Here is an 18421-nt window from a genome sequence, read left to right as displayed (position 1 = left end):
TGGCAGAGTCACATCACCTGGGTGCTGGGCCATGTTATATCCCAAAACTTTTTCTGGGCAAGGCCCAGGCAGGAGAGGCATGTCACCTGTTTTCTGTGCCCAGTAATAGGTTACAATCTTCCCAGTAGAAAAAAGGAGTCACTACTTTTTGCTGATCAACGCAAAGATATGTCACAATTTCCTTGCAGATAGGATCCAGACATAAGCCTCTAATCTAATTCCACTAATCCACACTAATTCCAACTCCGGCTCTGACAGCTTATGACTTATCATATACTTTTCATTTCTGTTATGCCCCAGGAATGAGTTTCTCAGTGACTTTTGAAGGAGTTTGTCCACCTGCTTTGGATGAACATTATCCTCTTGAATCCAAGGGCTGCTGTTTTGTTGAGCATATGAAGGCTTCTCTTGAGTATTCCTCTCGCTTCCGTTCACTTTCTTCTGTAGCCTCCACTTTTCTAATTACTTTCCTGCCCTTCTCAATATGCATCAAGACCTTCAAGGTCATATATGAAAGGAGTGGGGAGGGAAGTCTAGCCCCCTTTTGGCAGTTAGTTGAAAAATGGGCTTCACATCTACTAAAAGAACATAGGAAGTGGAAATCTGAGAAGAGAAATATTTTGTTGCTAGAATGCTCTTAGCGAGAGTCACTAGAGGTCAATGGAGTCAATGATGTAGGCCGGACCAAGGCCACAGGTGCAAGAGACCCATAAAACAGAGATCAAAAGCTAGGTGTGCATGGTAAGACTTGAACCCCAAGGATGAAGAGGGGGCCACAGTTCACTCCAGTATCTCCTATGTTCTCAAGTGGGCAACTAGTGGATCACCTACAACTAGTGATCAGCAGCTTCCCAATAAGATCTCAGGAGTTGGGCAAGTAGGGGCAAGTAACGCAAGACCCTGGAAGTATGTCAACATACAAAATCTCAAGTCAAAAAGTCACACCGTGCACTTGCCTTTTAAGTCACCCACTTGGCCCTCGTCCAAGTGTACTTTCCTTCCTTTTGTTTCTGTTCTGTAGCTTTCTAATGAACTTTTACTGCAGCTTTAAAACTTGCTTCGGTCCCTCCTGCTTTATGCCCCTCAGTCAAGTTGTTTCTTCTGAGGCAAGAATCGAGGTTCCTGCACTCATACCCGTATGAATTCACTTCCAGTAAAAGGTAGGAGAAAAGAGTAACATCACCTAGGTGGTGGTCCAGAAATATGTCACAATACCATATTAGGGGAGGGTCCAGGAAAAGAGTCATATTATCTAGGTGAAGTGCTTAGAGATATCTCACGGTGCCCCTGTGGGTAGGACTCAGGAAGAGAAGAGTTAAATTACCTAGAAGCTGTGCCCAGCTATATGTCACAATCAGCCCAGTGGGAAAAGCCAAGGCATGAGGCACATCATGTAGGTGCTGGGTCAAGTGATATGTCACAATCTCCTCTGTGGACAGAAAAGGAGACACACATCATCCAGCAGAAGAGCCCAAAAGTATGTAATGATGATTCCGATGGGCAAGGATCAAGGCAGTAGAATCACATCACCTGTGTGCTGGGCCCAGTGATAAGTCACTCTTTCTTCTGTAGGCATAGCCCAGGCAGGAGAGCAGAGTTACATCAACTAAGTCCTGGGCCCAGAGATATGCCACATTCTCTTCTATGGGCAAAGAGCAGGTATAACAAGGTAATCATTTCCAATAGTTGAGCTTCCAGAGATATCATGATGGTCTCTGCAGCCAGGGTTCATGCAGGAGACTCACGTCATGTTGACTGTGCCCCAACAATGCGTCACAATGTTTTCTGAGAAGAGGGTCAAGGTAAAAAAGCAATGTCACTTTGGTATTGGGCCCAGCGATATGTCATTGTCTCCCATGTGAGCAGACATCAAGCAAGAGAATCACATCCCCTTAGTTATGAGCATAGACATGTCACTAAGCCCCAGGTAGGTAGTGCCAAGGCAGGAGAATAGTGTCACATCACCTAGGTGCTGTGTCCAGTGATATGCCACAATCCCATCTGTCAGCTGGAACCCAAGAGAGTCAAATCACTCAGGTGCTGGGAGAGGCATATGTCACAATAACATCTACAGGAAGATCCATGGGTGAGATTAACAATTCCATACATGTCTCAGTTTTAGGTATAAGAGTCAACACCTCCTGAATGTTGAGTCTAAGTACATGAGTCACAATCTCAACAGTGGACTGCATCAGAGCCTCTATTCTTCCTGTAAACTTTGTCTTCTTAGTAAATTCACCATTTCGTGGGTGTGCTGAATCGTGGTGTGGGAGTCACCAACCTACCTGTGGACCAGATCTGTGTGTGCAAGTCAGTTTTCCAACTTTTGACTGCCTTCAGGTGTAGGATTCAGAAACTCTACAGTGGGGTGTGATGTCCCCAGCTGAAGAGCTATTCATGCACAGAAGGGTGGTTATTGTAATCATCACGGTTTCTCTTGTTTTTACCTTGCTAAGAATACATGTGTAGCTTATAGCTGTGCTAGAAAACCATAAGGGTTTTGGTTAAATTACCTGTTGTTGTATGTTATAAAGTAGACATAAAATTTGCCAAAATAGATTAAAATTCTACAAACATGGGGTCAAGTTTCTCTTGACTCCAGATAAACTTGGAGGCTTAGGAAAGACAGACCTGGAAAAAACCCAGTAAAGGGCTAATCAGAAGCTCAGAGAAATTGCAACCAGTTGTCCTTTATCTACCTATGACCTGGAAGCTCCCGCCCCACTTCGCGTTGTCCGTTTCTGGACAATGTGCGTCTTACATATAGTGATGGATGTCTCCTGTCTCCCTAAAATGTATAAAACCAACATGTGCCCCAACAACCTTGGGCACACATTGTCACAACCTCCTGACACTGTGTCGTCTCAGATACTTTGGGCTCAAATTAGTAATTTCAGGTAGAAACTAAAATTCTTCTTAAAATAGAAACAAACAAAAGGACTAAACAGAGAAAAACTAATAAAAGTGTGCTCAAGGCTGGGCACAGTGGCTCACACCTGTAATCCCAGCACTTTGGGAGGCAGAGGTGGGGTCAAGACCAGCCTGGCCAACACAGTGAAACCCCATCTCTACTAAAAATACAAAAATTAGCCCAGCATGGTGGTGTGTGCCTGTAATCCCAGCTACTCAGGAGGCTGAGGTAGGAGAATCACTTGAACCCGAGGGCAGAGGTTGCAGTGAGCCGAGATTGCACAACCGCACTCCAGCCTGGGTGACAAGAGTGAAACTCTGTCTAAAATAAAACAAAAACAAACAAACAAAAACCCTAAAATTTATATGGTACGACAAAAGACCCTGAATAGCAGAAGCATTCAAGCAAAAAAGAAAGGCTAAAGGTATCATCCTACCTGACTTTGAAATATACTGCAAAGCTATAGTAATGAAAACAGTATGGTACTTGAACAAAATAAGTCACACAGGCCAATGGAGCCAAGAGACAGGAAACATATCCATGTATTTAAAGCTAACTGATTTTTTATATAGGTGACAATTTCCTAGGAAAATGACAGTATCTTCAATAAATAGTGTTGAGAAAACTATAGCCACATGCAGAGCAATGAGTCTCTCATCTTACTCCATATATATAAATCAACTGAAAATATATTAAATACTTAAATGTAAGGCCTGAAACTCTGAAACCACTACAAAAAATATAGACTGAAAGCCCCGTAACATCAGTTTCAGCAGTGATTTTTTTTAATTTAAACTCACAATCTCAGGGAACTAAAGGAAAAATAGATGAGTCAGATTACTTCATATTAAAAAGTTGCTGCACAGAGTCTGATATAATCAACAAGACAAATGGGAGAACATTTTTGTAAACCATACTTGTGACAAGGTGTGAATATCAAGATTATGTAAGAAAGTGACTATACAATAAAAAACAAATAACTATGAAAAATGAGCAAAAGGCTTAAATATTTTAAAAAGACATACATATGGCCAAGAGATATTTTAAAACGCTCAATGTCACTTATTATCAGAGAAAGGCAAGCCAGAAAATCTATGAGATATAAAGTCACTCATATTAGAATGACTTTAAAAAAAAGTGTTGGTAAAGATGTGAAGTAAAAGGAATGCTTGCACACTGCTAGTTTGAGTGTAAATGAGAACAGCCATTATGAAAGCCAAAATAGAGATTTCTCAATAAATTTAAAATAAAACTACCATATAATACAGCAATTTCACTATTGTATATATATATATTTAAAAACAAATGAAATCAGAATGATAAATATTTGTATTTCTATGTTGTTTGCAACACTCTTCATAATAGCCAAAATATAGAATCAACAGTTCAACATCTAATGATTAAATGCTGACAAAGTAGTATATATACAAAATTTATCTATTTATCTTTTAATAAGCCAGGAACAGAAAATTTTATGATTTCACCTAAACATGAATGATATAAAACTTAAATTCACTGAAGCAGAGAATAAAATTGTAACCACCAGATGCCAAGGTATTTAAAAGAGGGCTTTAGAAAGATGTTTGTCAAAGAATAATACATAATTATAGTTAGACAGAAGTAATATATTCAAAAGACTTGTTGTACAGCATGGTGTCTACAGTTAATAGTAATGTATTTTTGAATAATACTAGGACAATGTCATGTGCTCTCACCACAAAAATGTTAACTGTGTGAGGTACAGCATTAATTACCTAAAATTAAGAATTTGACAATGTATATATATACTTCAAAACATCATGTTTTACAGAATACATGCTTTATCTGGCAAGTTGAAAAATATATATTTAAAACATTATAGAAGGATATCAATTTTTTCAAATACTCTCTGTCTTTGTCATTAATTTGGCTAAATGGTATCAAAAGTATATAGTTTTGTGCTGTCTTGTCATTTAATTTTTCAGTCATAACCATAGGAACTCTGACATTTAACAGCATGTTCTGAACTCAACACCGTGCATGGGAGGAGCCAACGTACATTAGGGTTTTTATTTTAAGTTTAAGACAGCAGAAGTTTCTGATGCTAATTGCAATGGTATGAAAGACATTAAAAGGGTAGGTGTTGCTTATGGCCTAAAGATTGGCCACTGTTTGAACACTGTAAACAAGTTTGCATGCAAAATAACAGGAAATGTTTTAATCTGAAAGCCGTTACAACTTCGTCTCCAAAATTTTTCCAGAGAAAATTACCAGAATTGCCTACAGTGAGGTGACTAAAAACTGTAGACTGAACTTCACCCACTTCAAAAATTATGAGTGAAAAATGTCTCCAAATTGTAATATCAATATGAAAAATAAACATTATTTCAAATTTCTAATCAACAGAGTACATTTTATTTTGCAACATTTAACATTTACACCTAAAAATAGGAATCTGTATGAAAACGTAAGTTGTGGGCTGGGCGCGGTGGCTCACGCCTGTAATCCCGGCACTTTGGGAGGCTGAGGCAGGTGGATCACGAGGTCAGGAGTTCAAGACCAGCCTGACCAAGATGGTGAAACCTCGTCTCTACTAAAAATGCAAAAATTCGCCAGGCGCAGTGGCAGGCGCCTGTTATTCCAGCTACTCAGGAGGCTGAGGCAGGAGAATCGGTTGAACCTGGGCGGCAGAGGTTGCAGTGAGCCGCGATAGTGCTGCTGCACTCCAGCCTGAGTGACAGAGTAAGACTTCGTCTCAAAAAAAAAAAAAAGTAAGTTGTGCTATATCATAGAAAATCAAATTTAGAATTTTTACTTACCATTAACTCTCTTATAAATATAATTCCTAAGATATATTTTGTAACAAATTTTATGCTTGCCACACTGTGTAAGAATTCAATAAGATTCTTCTTTTACAAAGAAAAACAATGCTAACTGATTTAATTCTTCACATGTGGACAGTGTATGCCTCTCACTTTAATTAACTAATCTCTAAGTTATATTGGTAAGCAAATTCTCCACTTAAAACCATTTTTTTAGCACATTAAAAATACCAACTTTTGGCCAGGTGCGGTGACTCATGCCTGTAATCCCAGCACTTTGGGAGGCCGAGGTGGGTGGATTATGAGGTCAGGAGTTCGAGACCAGCCTGGCCAATATGGTGAAACCCCGTCTCTACTAAAAATACAAAAGTTAGCCAGGCATGGTGGTGTGTGCCTGTAGTCCCAGCTACTCAGGAGGCTGAGGCAGGAGAATTGCTTGAACCCAGGAGGCAGAGGTTGCAGTAAGCTGAGATCATGCCACTGCACTCTAGCCTGGGTGACAGAGCGAGACACCATCTCAAAAAAAATAAAAACCCACCAACTTTCTCATCAGAACCTACAACGTATCATTTAAAATAACATGGTAGGAAGACAAGAGAGAAAATTGTAGCTGTAACAGAAAAAGGAGAAAAGCTGTGATGCATACATCTTTGAAATGAACATAAGACAAAACTGAAGATAATTAAAAAATAAAGAAGCAGAATTTCTCTTTAAATTCAGCAAGAATGACCTTTGCATCCTGGAAAAAAAAAATGTCCTCTCAACACGAAGAATCAATGTAATTTCTTCTCCATTGATATTTTCCATTCTGACTTAAGTTACAAACTAACTCCAGGAGGAATACTTATGGCTTATCATGAAGCATCTGCTACACAGCAAGCACTGCCATATTTGTTTGCTGCATTTATATACAAAAACATCCTCTCGACTTACAGAAGCCTCCCTAGTACTTACCTGAACAAATTTTTTCAGTAAATAAATAAATTAACTTATGACGATTTTAAAAATGGAGAGGAACAATAACTAAGTAAAAGTGAGCTTATATAGGGTTCTCTAAGTAAAAGAAATAAATGGAATCACCTAATAAAATATAACTTAAGACACTAATTGTGGAATTACATCTAAAGATCATTTTGTGTACACTAAATTTCATAAAAATTATTCTTATAATCCATGACCAGCTCACATAATGTATGCTTCATAAATTACAAAACAAAAAAATATATATGTAAGAAAAAAGAAAATTATGGGTCTAGCATGAGTATCAGGCAAGTAAAAACAAAGAAATTTCAAGGGGAGATTCTGAACCATAAGATGTAAGATTTTACAATTATGAATTCAATACAAACCAGAGAATATAGATTTGCTTTCCACATTTTCGAGGTTTTTGGTTTTTTAGTAAATTAGTCACTTTATTACAATAATTTGTTTTGTTGTATTAATTTTTTTCTGAAAATAGGTACAAACTCATAATTACACAAACACACTTACTTCATAATTTTCTTACACCTAAGGTATACCTTTAGAGTAACATATATGTATATTTAACCATACATAAATCAAAACTAAAAGTCTGTATGTATGTTTGCAGGCATAGTGGCCACATGTTCAAAGAAAAATATGTAACAAATTTTATTAACATTCCTGTGTGATTTTTATGACCACAAAAATGACCTTATAATAAACAACAATTTAATTGTACATTTCAAAATAACTAAAAGTGTAGACGTGGATTGCTTGTAATTCAAAGAATAAATGTTGAAGGTGGTGAATCTCTCATTTACCCTGATGTGATTGTTACATATTTTATGCTGGTATCAAAATATGCCATATATGGCAGAAATATATATACACACTATGTACCCACAAAAGTTAAGAAAAATAAGTTTACATTTGTCAAGGCAAAAAAAAAGTTTAAATAAGATTAAAACTATAAAAATTTAACCTATGAGAACAATATTCTTTAACTTATGTGCAAGTTAAAGACACTGAAAAAAGAGATGACTAGAGATGTTATTCCACTGTTACTAAATAGTAAACTGTTACCATTTCTTAACTACACCCTTGAATAAGGTAGGATAGGTTAAAGTGAGTGGCATAATAACACTTCATTGAATGTACAATAGACTTAACATGTCAAAAAATGTTTAAAAAAATTAAGTTTACACATCTAAAAATTTATGAATGTACTACATTACATAAAAGCACAATTAAAATAATACACCAATTTATTTAATTTTAACTAAAATTTTGAAGTTTTTCTCTCACTATAATGCACAAGAATTTATTACTCAAAACATCTACCTTATACATCACTCAATATTGTAAGTTAACCAGAAAAAGCCTCTCCACTTAGATTTTTATCATGCATTTTATATTTAAATATCCTTTCTCTTTTATGAAAAAGGTCATAATGCCCACCTAATAAAAAAGAAACTCTCATCTCTGATGCAGCAATAATTGAGCACATACTTTCACATGTAAATAAAACAGGAATGAAGAGCATGAATTTGAGAGTTGAGTTACATCCTTATTTGCTTTTCAAAGTTTTTTCAATATTACAATGTTAAATTTTTTTGATATTTGAAGTATACAAAAAGTATACTTCAAATGTATTTATAATTCTCCATCTCTTTTTAAAGTTACATGCAAATAACTTATCTAACAATTTTAGTTTGATATTATTTTTTGTACTCAATGCTCTGATTTAGTGTAACGTCTAAAGTGCCAATGCCTTATCATTTCTACTGTGAATTCTCTATTTACAAAAAGCTAATTTTGGATTAAATATTTTTCATATTTACTGCATCTACAAAAAATATATATCTTAGTATTCTCTGATATTTTCTAAACTGTAGTTTATAATTTTTTTCCAAATATATTATATTTGCAGGATTTTTCCTCCAATATAAATTCCCTGATATTGAACAAAGTTTGAGCAACTTTAGGGTTTTTCTCTAGTACAAAATATGCACAATAGGATCTGAGATACAAATATAGTACTACAATGCTCTTTATATTTGTGATGTTTGTCCTCAAAAGAAATACTCCACCATTCTAAGGCTTATATTTTCTAAAAGATATTCTGACAGTAATTGCATTTTTAATGTTTTTATTAAGTATAAACTCTGTGATGTTGAGTAAGATGTGAGCAGATACTAATGGCTTTTCCACATTCTTTATAGGTGTACATTTTTTTCAAGTATAAATGCTTTCCTATGTGATAAGGTGTGAGTATTGGTTAAACGTTTTGCCACATTCTTCATTAAGGAGTTTTCTCCAGTATCAATTATCTTGGAATCAAGTGTGACAACAATTTACAGGTTTTGTGACATTACTCACATCTAGGGTTTCTTTACACTATGATTTCTTTTATGTTTAGAAAAGTTTAAGGTGTTCTCAAGAGCACTGTCATGTCTTTTGGATTTGTAGTTTCTCTCCAGTATGATCTGGTAACTTATTAAAAACTTTGCCACATTCTTCACATTTGTAGAATTTCTCTGCAGCATAAATTATCTCATGTAATAAGGGCTGAAACACTTTTAAAGCTTTTGTCACATTCTTCCTATTTATAAAATTTATCTTCTGTATGAATTCTATTATGTTTAGTAAGAGTTGAAGACCAGTTAAAGACTTTGTTACATTCTTCACATCTGTAGGGTCTCTCTTCAGTATGAATTATCTTATGTGTGGAAAGGTGTGAGAAATGATTACAGGCTTTGCCACGTTCTTCACATTTGTAGGGCTAGTTTCCATTATGAATTATCTTATGTTCAGTAAGATTTGAGGACCAGTTAAAAGCTTTGCAACATTCTTCACATTTGCTGGGTTTCTCTAAAGTATAAATTGTTTATTAAGAATTGAAGAATGGTTATAACATTATTCACATTTGTAGGGTTTCTCTCCCATTGAATTATCTTGTTTAGTAAGAGTCGAGGACTGGCTAAAAGTTTTCCCACTTTCTTCACATTTGTAGGGTTTTTCTCCAGTATGAATTTTCTTATGTCTAGTAAAGTTTCAGAATTGATTAAAAGCATTGTCACATTCTTCACATTTATAGAGTTTGTCTTCACTGTAAATTATCTTATGTTGAGTAAGGTCTGAAAACCAGTTAAAAGCTTTGCCACATTTTTATAATTTGTAGGGTTTCTCTTTAGTATTAATTATCTTATGTTCAGTAAGGTTTAAGGACCAGTTAAAAGCTTTGCCACATTCTTCACATTTGTAGGGTTTCTCTCTAATATAATTATCTTATATTCAGTAAGATTTGAGAACCCGTTAGAAGCTTTGCCACATTCTTCACATTTGTAAAGTATCTCTCTAGTATGAATTATCTTGTGTTCAGTAAGTTTTGAGAAACACTTAAAAGTTTTGCCAAATCCTTTGCATTTGTAGTGTTCCTCTCCACTATAAATTATTTTGAGTAAGGTTTGAGGACTGGTTAAAAGCTTTGCCCATTCTTCACATTTGTAGTGTTTGTCTCTAGTATGAATTATCTTATGTTCAGTAAGATTTGAGGACTGATTAAAAGCTTTGCCACCTTCCTCACATTTGAAGGGTTCCTCTTCCGTAAGAATTATCTTACACTCGGTAAGATTTGAGGACCGGTTAAAAGCTTTGCCATATTATTCACATTTGTGGAGTTTATCTTCTTTAGGAATTCTCTCATTTTGAGTAAAAGCTGAGCAATGGTTAGAAGCTATGCCACATTTATGATATTTGTAGTTTTCCTCCAGTATCAATTATCTTATGTATATTTAAGCTGTGAGGACTGGTTAAAGGCTTTGCCACATTCTTCACATTTGATGGGTTTATCTCCAGTATGAATTGTTTTCTGTCTAGTAAGGTTTGAGGATTGGTTAAAAGTTTTGCCACATTCCACATATACACCATAGAATACTATGCAGCCATAAAAAAGGATAAGTTCATGTCCTTTGGAAGGACATGGATGAAGCTGGAAACCATCATTCTCAGCAAACTATCATAAAAATAGAAAACCAAACACCACATGTTCTCACTCACAGGTGCGAATTGAACAATGAGAACACTTGGACACAGGGTGGGGAACATCACACACCCAGGTCTGTCAGGGGGTGGGGGGCTGCGGGAGGGATGGCATTAGGATAAATACCTAATGTAAATGACGAGTTGATGGGTGCAGCAAACCAACATGCCACATGTATACCTATGTAACAAACCTGCACATTGTGCACATGTACCCTAGAACTTAAAGTATTTAAAAAAAAAAGTTTTGCCACATTTTTCACATTTGTAGGGTTTCTCTCCCGTATGAATTGTTTTATGTCTAGTAAGGCTTGAGGACTGGTTAAAAGCTTTGCCACATTCTTCACATATGCAGGGTCTGTCTCTAGTATAAATTATCCTATGTGTATTAAGGTTTATAAAACGGTTGAAAGCTCTGCCACATTATTCACATTTTTAGGGTTTCTCCCCAGTATGAATTATCTTATGTTTAGTAAGGGTTGAAGGATGGTTAAAAAGCTTTGGCACATTCTTCACATTTGTAGGGTTTCTCTCCAGTATGAATTGTTTTGTCTAGTAAGGTGTGAGGATTGCTTAAAAGCTTTGGTACTTTCTTCACATTTGTAGGGTTTCTCTCCAGTATGAATTGTTTTGTGTCTAGTAAGGTGTGAGGACTGGTTAAAGGCTTTGCCACATTCTTCACATTTGTAGGGTTTCTTTACAGAATGAATTATCTTATGTTTAGTAAGGATTGAGGACTGACTAAATGCTTTGCCACATTCTTCACATTTGTAGAGTTTCTCCCCAGTATGAATTCTTTTATGTTTCATAAGAGTTGAGAAATTGTTAAAAGCTTTGCCACATTCTTCACATTTGTAGTTTTTCTCCCCAGTATGAATTATCTTATGTTTCATAAGGGTTGAGGAATTGTTAAAAGCTTTGCCACATTCTTCACATTGGTAGGGTTTCCTTCCAGTATGAATTATCTTATGTTTTCTAAGGGCTGAGAAATGCTTAAAAGCTTTGCCACATTCTTCACATTTGGAGGGTTTCTCTCCAGTATGAATTACCTTATGTTCAGTAAGTTTTGAGGACTACTTAAAAGCTTTACCACATTCTTCACATTTGTAGGGTTTCTCCCCAGTATGAATTATCTTATGTTTTAGAAGGGCTGAGAAATTGTTAAAAGCTTTGACACATTTTTCACATTTGTACAATTTCTCCCTAGTATGAATTAGCTTATGTTTCTTAAGGGTTGAGGAATTGTTAAAATCTTTGCCACATTCTTCACATTTGTAGGGTTTCTCTCCAGTATGAATTGCTTTATGTCTAGTAAGATGTGAGGATTGCTTAAAAGCTTTGCCACATTCTTCACATTTGTACGGTTTCTTCCCAGTATGAATTATCTTATGCTTCATAAGGGTTGAGGAATCGTTAAAAGCTTTGCCACATTCTTCACATTTGTAGGGTTTCTTTCCAGTATGAATTATCTTATGTTTTCTAAGGGCTGAGAAATGCTTAAAAGCTTTGCCACATTCTTCACATTTGCAGGGTTTCTCTCCAGTATGAATTACCTTGTGTACAGTAAGTTTTGACAACCACTGAAAAGCTTTACCACATTCTTCACATTTGTAGGGTTTCTCTCCACTATGAATTATCTCATGTTTTCTAAGGGTTGAGGATTGGCTAAAAGCTTTGCCACATTCTTCACATTTGTAGGGTTTCTTTCCAGTATGAATTACCTTATGTTTTCTAAGGGCTGAGGAATGCTTAAAAGCTTTGCCACATTCTTCACATTTGCAGGGTTTCTCTGCAGTATGAATTACCTTATGTACAGTAAGTTTTGATAACCACTTAAAAGCTTTACCACATTCTTCACATTTGTAGGGTTTCTCTCCAGTATGAATTATCTCATGTTTTCTAAGGGTTGAAGACTGGCTAAAAGCTTTGCCACATTCTTCACATTTGTAGGGTTTCTCTCCAGTATGAATTATCTCATGTTTTCTAAGGGTTGAGGACTGGCTAAAAGCTTTGTCACATTCTTCACATTTGTAGGGTTTCTTTCCAGTATGAATTATCGTATGTCTTCTAAGGGCTGAGAAATGGCTAAAAGCTTTACCACATTCTTCACATTTGCAGGGTTTCTCTGCAGTATGAATTACCTTATGTACAGTAAGTTTTGATGACCATTTGAAAGCTTTACCACATTCTTCACATTTGTAGGGTTTCTCCCCAGTATGAATTATCTCATGTTTTCTAAGGGTTGAGGACTGGCTAAAAGCTTTGTCACATTCTTCACATTTGTAGGGTTTCTTTCCAGTATGAATTATCGTATGTCTTCTAAGGGCTGAGAAATGGCTAAAAGCTTTGCCACATTCTTCACATTTGCAGGGTTTCTCTGCAGTATGAATTACCTTATGTACAGTAAGTTTTGATGACCATTTAAAAGCTTTATCACATTCTTCACATTTGTAGGGTTTCTCTCCAGTATGAATTATCTCATGTTTTCTAAGGGTTGAAGACTGGCTAAAAGCTTTGCCACATTCTTCACATTTGTAGGGTTTCTCTCCAGTATGAATTATCTCATGTTTTCTAAGGGTTGAGGACTGGCTAAAAGCTTTGTCACATTCTTCACATTTGTAGGGTTTCTTTCCAGTATGAATTATCTTATGTCTTCTAAGGGCTGAGAAATGGCTAAAAGCTTTGCCACATTCTTCACATTTGCAGGGTTTTTCTCCAGTATGAATTGCTTTATGTCTAGTAAGGTGTGAGGATTGCCTAAAAGCTCTGCCACATTCTTCACATTTGTATGGTTTCTTCCCAGTATGAATTATCTTATGTTTAGTAAGGATTGAGGAATTGTTAAAAGCTTTGCCACATTCTTCACATTTGTACAATTTCTCCCTAGTATGAATTACCTTATGTTTTCTGAGGGCTGAGAAATGCTTAAAAGCTTTGCCACATTCTTCACATTTGCAGGGTTTCTCTGCAGTATGAATTACCTTATGTAAAGTAAGTTTTGATGACCACTTAAAAGCTTTACCACATTCTTCACATTTGTAGGGTTTCTCTCCACTATGAATTACCTGATGGTTTCTAAGAGTTGAGGACTGGCTAAAAGCTTTGCCACATTCTTCACATTTGTAGGGTTTCTTTCCAGAATGAATTATCTTATGTCTTCTAAGGTCTGAGAAATGGTTAAAAGCTTTGCCACATTCTTCACATTTGTAAGGTTTCTCTCCAGTATGAATTGCTTTATGTCTAGTAAGGTGTGAGGATTGCCTAAAAGCTTTGCCACATTCTTCACATTTGTACGGTTTCTTCCCAGTATGAATTATCTTATGTTTCATAAGGGTTGAGGAACTGTTAAAAGCTTTGCCACATTCTTCACATTTGTAGGGTTTCTTTCCAGTATGAATTATCTTATGTTTTTTAAGGGTTGAGAACTGGCTAAAAGCTTTGCCACATTCTTCACATTTGTAGGGTTTCTCTCCAGTATGAACTACCTTATGTACAGTAAGTTTTGAAGACCACTTAAAAGCTTTACCACATTCTTCACACTTGTAGGGTTTCTTTCCAGTATGAATTATCTTATGTTTTTTAAGGGCTGAGAAACGGTTAAAAGTTTTGCCACAATCTTCACATTTGTAGGGTTTCTCTGCAGTATGAATTACCTTATGTGCATTAAAATTTGAGGACCCCTTAAAAGCTTTGCCACATTCTTCACATTTGTAGGTTTTCTCTCCAGTATGAATTCTCTTATGGTCAGTAAGATTTGAGGACTGGTTAAAAGCTTTGCCACATTTTTCACATCTGAAGGGTGTCTCTCCAGTATGAATTATCTTATGTTTAGTGAACGTTGAAGACAAGTTAAAGGCTTTGCCACATTTCTTACATTTGTAAGGTTTGTCTTCAGTATGAATTATCCTATGTTTAATAAGGGTTGAGAATGATTTAAAGACTTTGCCACGTTCTTCACATTTGTAGATATTCTCTTTAATATGAATTCTCTTATGTTGAATTAAGAGTGAAAGCATGAAAAATGATTTGCTACATTTTATACATTTGAAAGTTTTCTTTTTAGTGTGTCTAACCTTATTTCTATTTGAATTTGAATATTTATGAAAGACTTTCATATATTTGTTACACTGAAATATTTTTCCCTGGGTAGTTGTCCTACAATGGTTAAGTTTATTATAACCTTCTTCATGCATCTTACCCTCATTGGCACTTTTACAATCTTTTCTTAATTGTAAATTCTTATGTCCACATCTTGCATATGTTCTCAGTATTACTTCTTGGAAAGAATCTTTTGTGCTCTGATCTGGCCACAGGTCTTGTGTAAAATGAGAATGCATAACTAGAAGAAATAAAAATAACAAATTATTCCACTTGCTAGACTCAGATGAATATACTTTACAAATCTAAACTATAAAATTATGCAAACCACATAAGATGGCACAGCAAAATAAGACAGGCCCTAATTTCTTCATAGACATATAAATGTAACAAAAACATACTGACCAGAATACATTTGTGGAAAATTTATAAATGAGTTAAGTGTGTAGAGTACCCCAAGTAAGCAAAATGCAAAGAGCCACACAGAAGGAAAGGGAAGTCAGTTACAGTTTCCCAACGCAGCTCTTCCTGCTCCCAAAAATAACATGGCTCTTTAGAAGTAAATTGCTGGCTGGGAATGGCAGCTCACACCTGTAATCCCAGCACTTTTGGAGGCCAAAGCAAGTGGATTACCTGAGATCAAGAGTTCAAGACCAGCCTGGCCAAAATGGAAAAACTTCATCTCCACTAAAAATTCAAAAATTAGCCAGATGTGATGGCACACATCTGTAGTCCCAGCTACTTGGGAGGCTGAGGCAATCACTTGAACTTGGGGTGTAGAGATTGCAGTGAGATGAGATTATGCTAGTGCATAATCTCCAGCCTATGTGACAGAGTGAGACTCTGTCTCAAAAAAAGAAAAAAGTAAATTGCCAACTCCTGGTTTATTGTTTAAAGACAAATAAAACAGTGGCACGGCCAGGCACAGTGGCTCATGCCTGTAATCCCAACACTTTGGGAGGCCGAGGTGGGCAGATCACCTGAGGTCGGGAGTTCAAGACCAGCGTGACCAACATGGAGAAACTCCATCTCTACTAAAAATACAAAATTAGCTGGGCGTGGTGGCACACACCTGAAATCCCAGCTACTAGGGAGGCTGAGGCAGGAGAATCGCTTGAACCTGGGAGGCGGAGGTTGCGGTGAGCCGAGATTGCGCCATCGCACTCCAGCCTGGGCAACAAGAGTGAAACTCTGTCTCAAAAAGAAAAAAAAAAAAAACAGTAGCACATACATGTTTATTTCTGGCTTCCAGGGGCCTTTCTGGTTTTTGTCTCTCATGACATAAAGTGCTGAAAGAAATGGTGGCATACTTTAAGATGACAGCTTGAGTCTGCTGAGACCAAAGTTAGATGTTATAGCAGCAGAGAATATAGTACCACACACACAAAAAATAGATGTAGCAAGTGATTACTACTGAGAAGAAACCTGAATAACATTCTTTACCTAAACACACACACACACACTCACACACACACAATTTCAGACAAGATGCATTCTAAGAACATGTTTGACAGACTCCCAGAATCTCTAGCCAAGACAACTGGTTTCACACTATTCCAGGACAAGGTTACATTATGAAGATTGCAACAGGTAGCTTTTTTGATGTACAAATTTTAATCAACGATTACAATGTATATAGAATATTAGGACAACATGGCCCAATCAAAAAAAGTATAAAATTTTTAGAAAGCAACAATGAAGATTAATAAATTAATTTTAAAAATTTCAAATAAATTAAATAACACTGAATGAGAGAAACAGGAACACAGCTCTCTATAAAAAATTGAAAAAAATGAGGATACCTCTTCCCTTAATGGCATGAGGTAATTCATGAAAATGGCTTGCTATTCACCTAAGCCAGAGAACCCTGCAATATCATGCTAAACAAGAGGTTCACAAGGGCTATTCTTACATAAGACAAAATAAACTTTAAAGCAACAGCAGTTAAAAAAAACAAAGAGGGACATTATACAATGGTAAAAGGCCTTGTCCAACAGGAACATATCACAGTCCTAAACATATATGCACCTAACACTGGAGCTCCCAAATTTATAAAACAATTACTAGTAGACCTAATCAATGAGATAGACACCAACACAATAATACTGAGGACTTCAATACTCTACTGACAGCACTAGACAGGTCATCAAGACAGAAAGTCAACAAATAAACAATGGATTTAAACTATACCTTGGAGCAAATGGACTTCACAAATATATACAGAACATTCCATCCAACAACTGCAGAATACACATTCTATTCAACAGCACATGAAACTTTCTCCAAATAGACCATATGATAGGCCACAAAATGAGCCTCAATAAATTTAAGAGAATTGAAATTATATCAAGCACTCTCTCAGACCACAGTGGAATAAAAGTGGAATTCAACTCCAAAAGGAACCTTCAACACCATGAAAATAAACGTAAATTTAAAAACCTGCTCCTGAATAATCATGGGGTCAAATATGAAATCAAAATGGAAATTAAAAAAATTCTCCAAACTCAACAACAAAAGTGACACAACCTATCAAAACCTCTAGGATACAGCAAAGGTGGTGCTAATATGAAAGTTCATAGCCCTAAACACCTACATCAAAAAGTCTGAAAGAACACAGACGTTCTAAGTTCACACCTCAAAGAACTAGAGAAACAAGAAGAAACCAAATGCAAACCCAGAAGAAGAAAAAAAAATCAAAATCAGAGCAGAATGAAACAAAATTGAAACAACCCAACAGACAAAAACCAAAAGATAAATGAAACAAAAACCTGGCTCTTTAAAAAGATAAATACAATTGACAGACCATAAGCAAGATTAACCAAGAAAAAAAGAAAATCCAAATAACCTCAATAAGAAAGGAAACAGGAGATATTACATCTGACACCACAGAAATACAAAAGATCATTCAAGGCTACTATGAACACCTTTAAGTGCACTAACTAGAAAACCTAAAAGAAATGGGTAAATTTCTGGAAAAATGCAACCCACCCAGCTTAAATCAGGAAGAATTAGATACCCTGAACAGACCAATAACAAGCAGCAAGACTGAAATGGTAATTTTAAAATTACCCACAAAAAAAGTCTAGGACCAGACAGAATTTAGCAGAATTCTACCAGACATTCAAAGAATTGGTACCAATGCTATCGACACTATTCCACAAGACAGAGAAAGAAGGAGCCCTTCCTAATTTATTCTATGAAGACAGCATCACTCTAATACCAAAACTAGAAAAGGGCATTAACCAAAAAAGAAAACCACAGACTGATATCCGTGATGAAAATAGATGCTAAAATCCTTAAAATAGTAGCTAACTGAATCCAATAATATATCAAAAAGAGAATCCATGATCAAGTAGGTTTCATACCAGTGATGCAGGGATGGTTTAACAAATGCAAGTCAATAAATGTGATATACCACATAGGAATAAAAACAAAAATCACATGATCATCTCAATAGATGCAGAAAAAGCATTCAACAAAATCCAACATCGCTTTATGATTAAAACTCTTAGCAAAATTAGCATACAAGGGACATACATCAATGTAATAAAAGCCATTTATGACAAACCCAGAGCCAACATAATACTGAATGAGAAGTTGAAAGCAT

The 18421-nt window shown here is 35.9% G+C and overlaps 2 protein-coding genes across 2 annotated transcripts in view; both read right to left on the bottom strand.

Annotated features, from left to right (window-relative positions):
* Positions 1-8807: 8807 nt before the first annotated feature.
* Positions 8808-18421, bottom strand: part of LOC100443599 (zinc finger protein 257) — a 247528-nt gene continuing 237914 nt past the window's right edge. The window contains 2 exon segments of the mRNA XM_024237296.3: positions 8808-9144; positions 9146-9191. Coding sequence (XP_024093064.3) covers positions 9057-9144; positions 9146-9191 — 134 coding nt within the window. The 3' untranslated portion in view covers positions 8808-9056.
* Positions 8808-18421, bottom strand: part of LOC100444690 (zinc finger protein 729) — a 33593-nt gene continuing 23979 nt past the window's right edge. Inside the window, 2 exon segments of the mRNA XM_024237285.3 lie at positions 8808-11323; positions 11325-15055. Of these exon segments, the coding sequence (XP_024093053.3) occupies positions 11207-11323; positions 11325-15055 (3848 nt within the window). The 3' untranslated portion in view covers positions 8808-11206.

The sequence above is a fragment of the Pongo abelii genome, chromosome 20 (assembly GCF_028885655.2).
Source record: "Pongo abelii isolate AG06213 chromosome 20, NHGRI_mPonAbe1-v2.0_pri, whole genome shotgun sequence".
Taxonomy (NCBI): domain Eukaryota; kingdom Metazoa; phylum Chordata; class Mammalia; order Primates; family Hominidae; genus Pongo; species Pongo abelii.
Note: the sequence above shows the minus strand (reverse complement) of the source record. Positions and strands in the feature narration are given on the sequence as shown.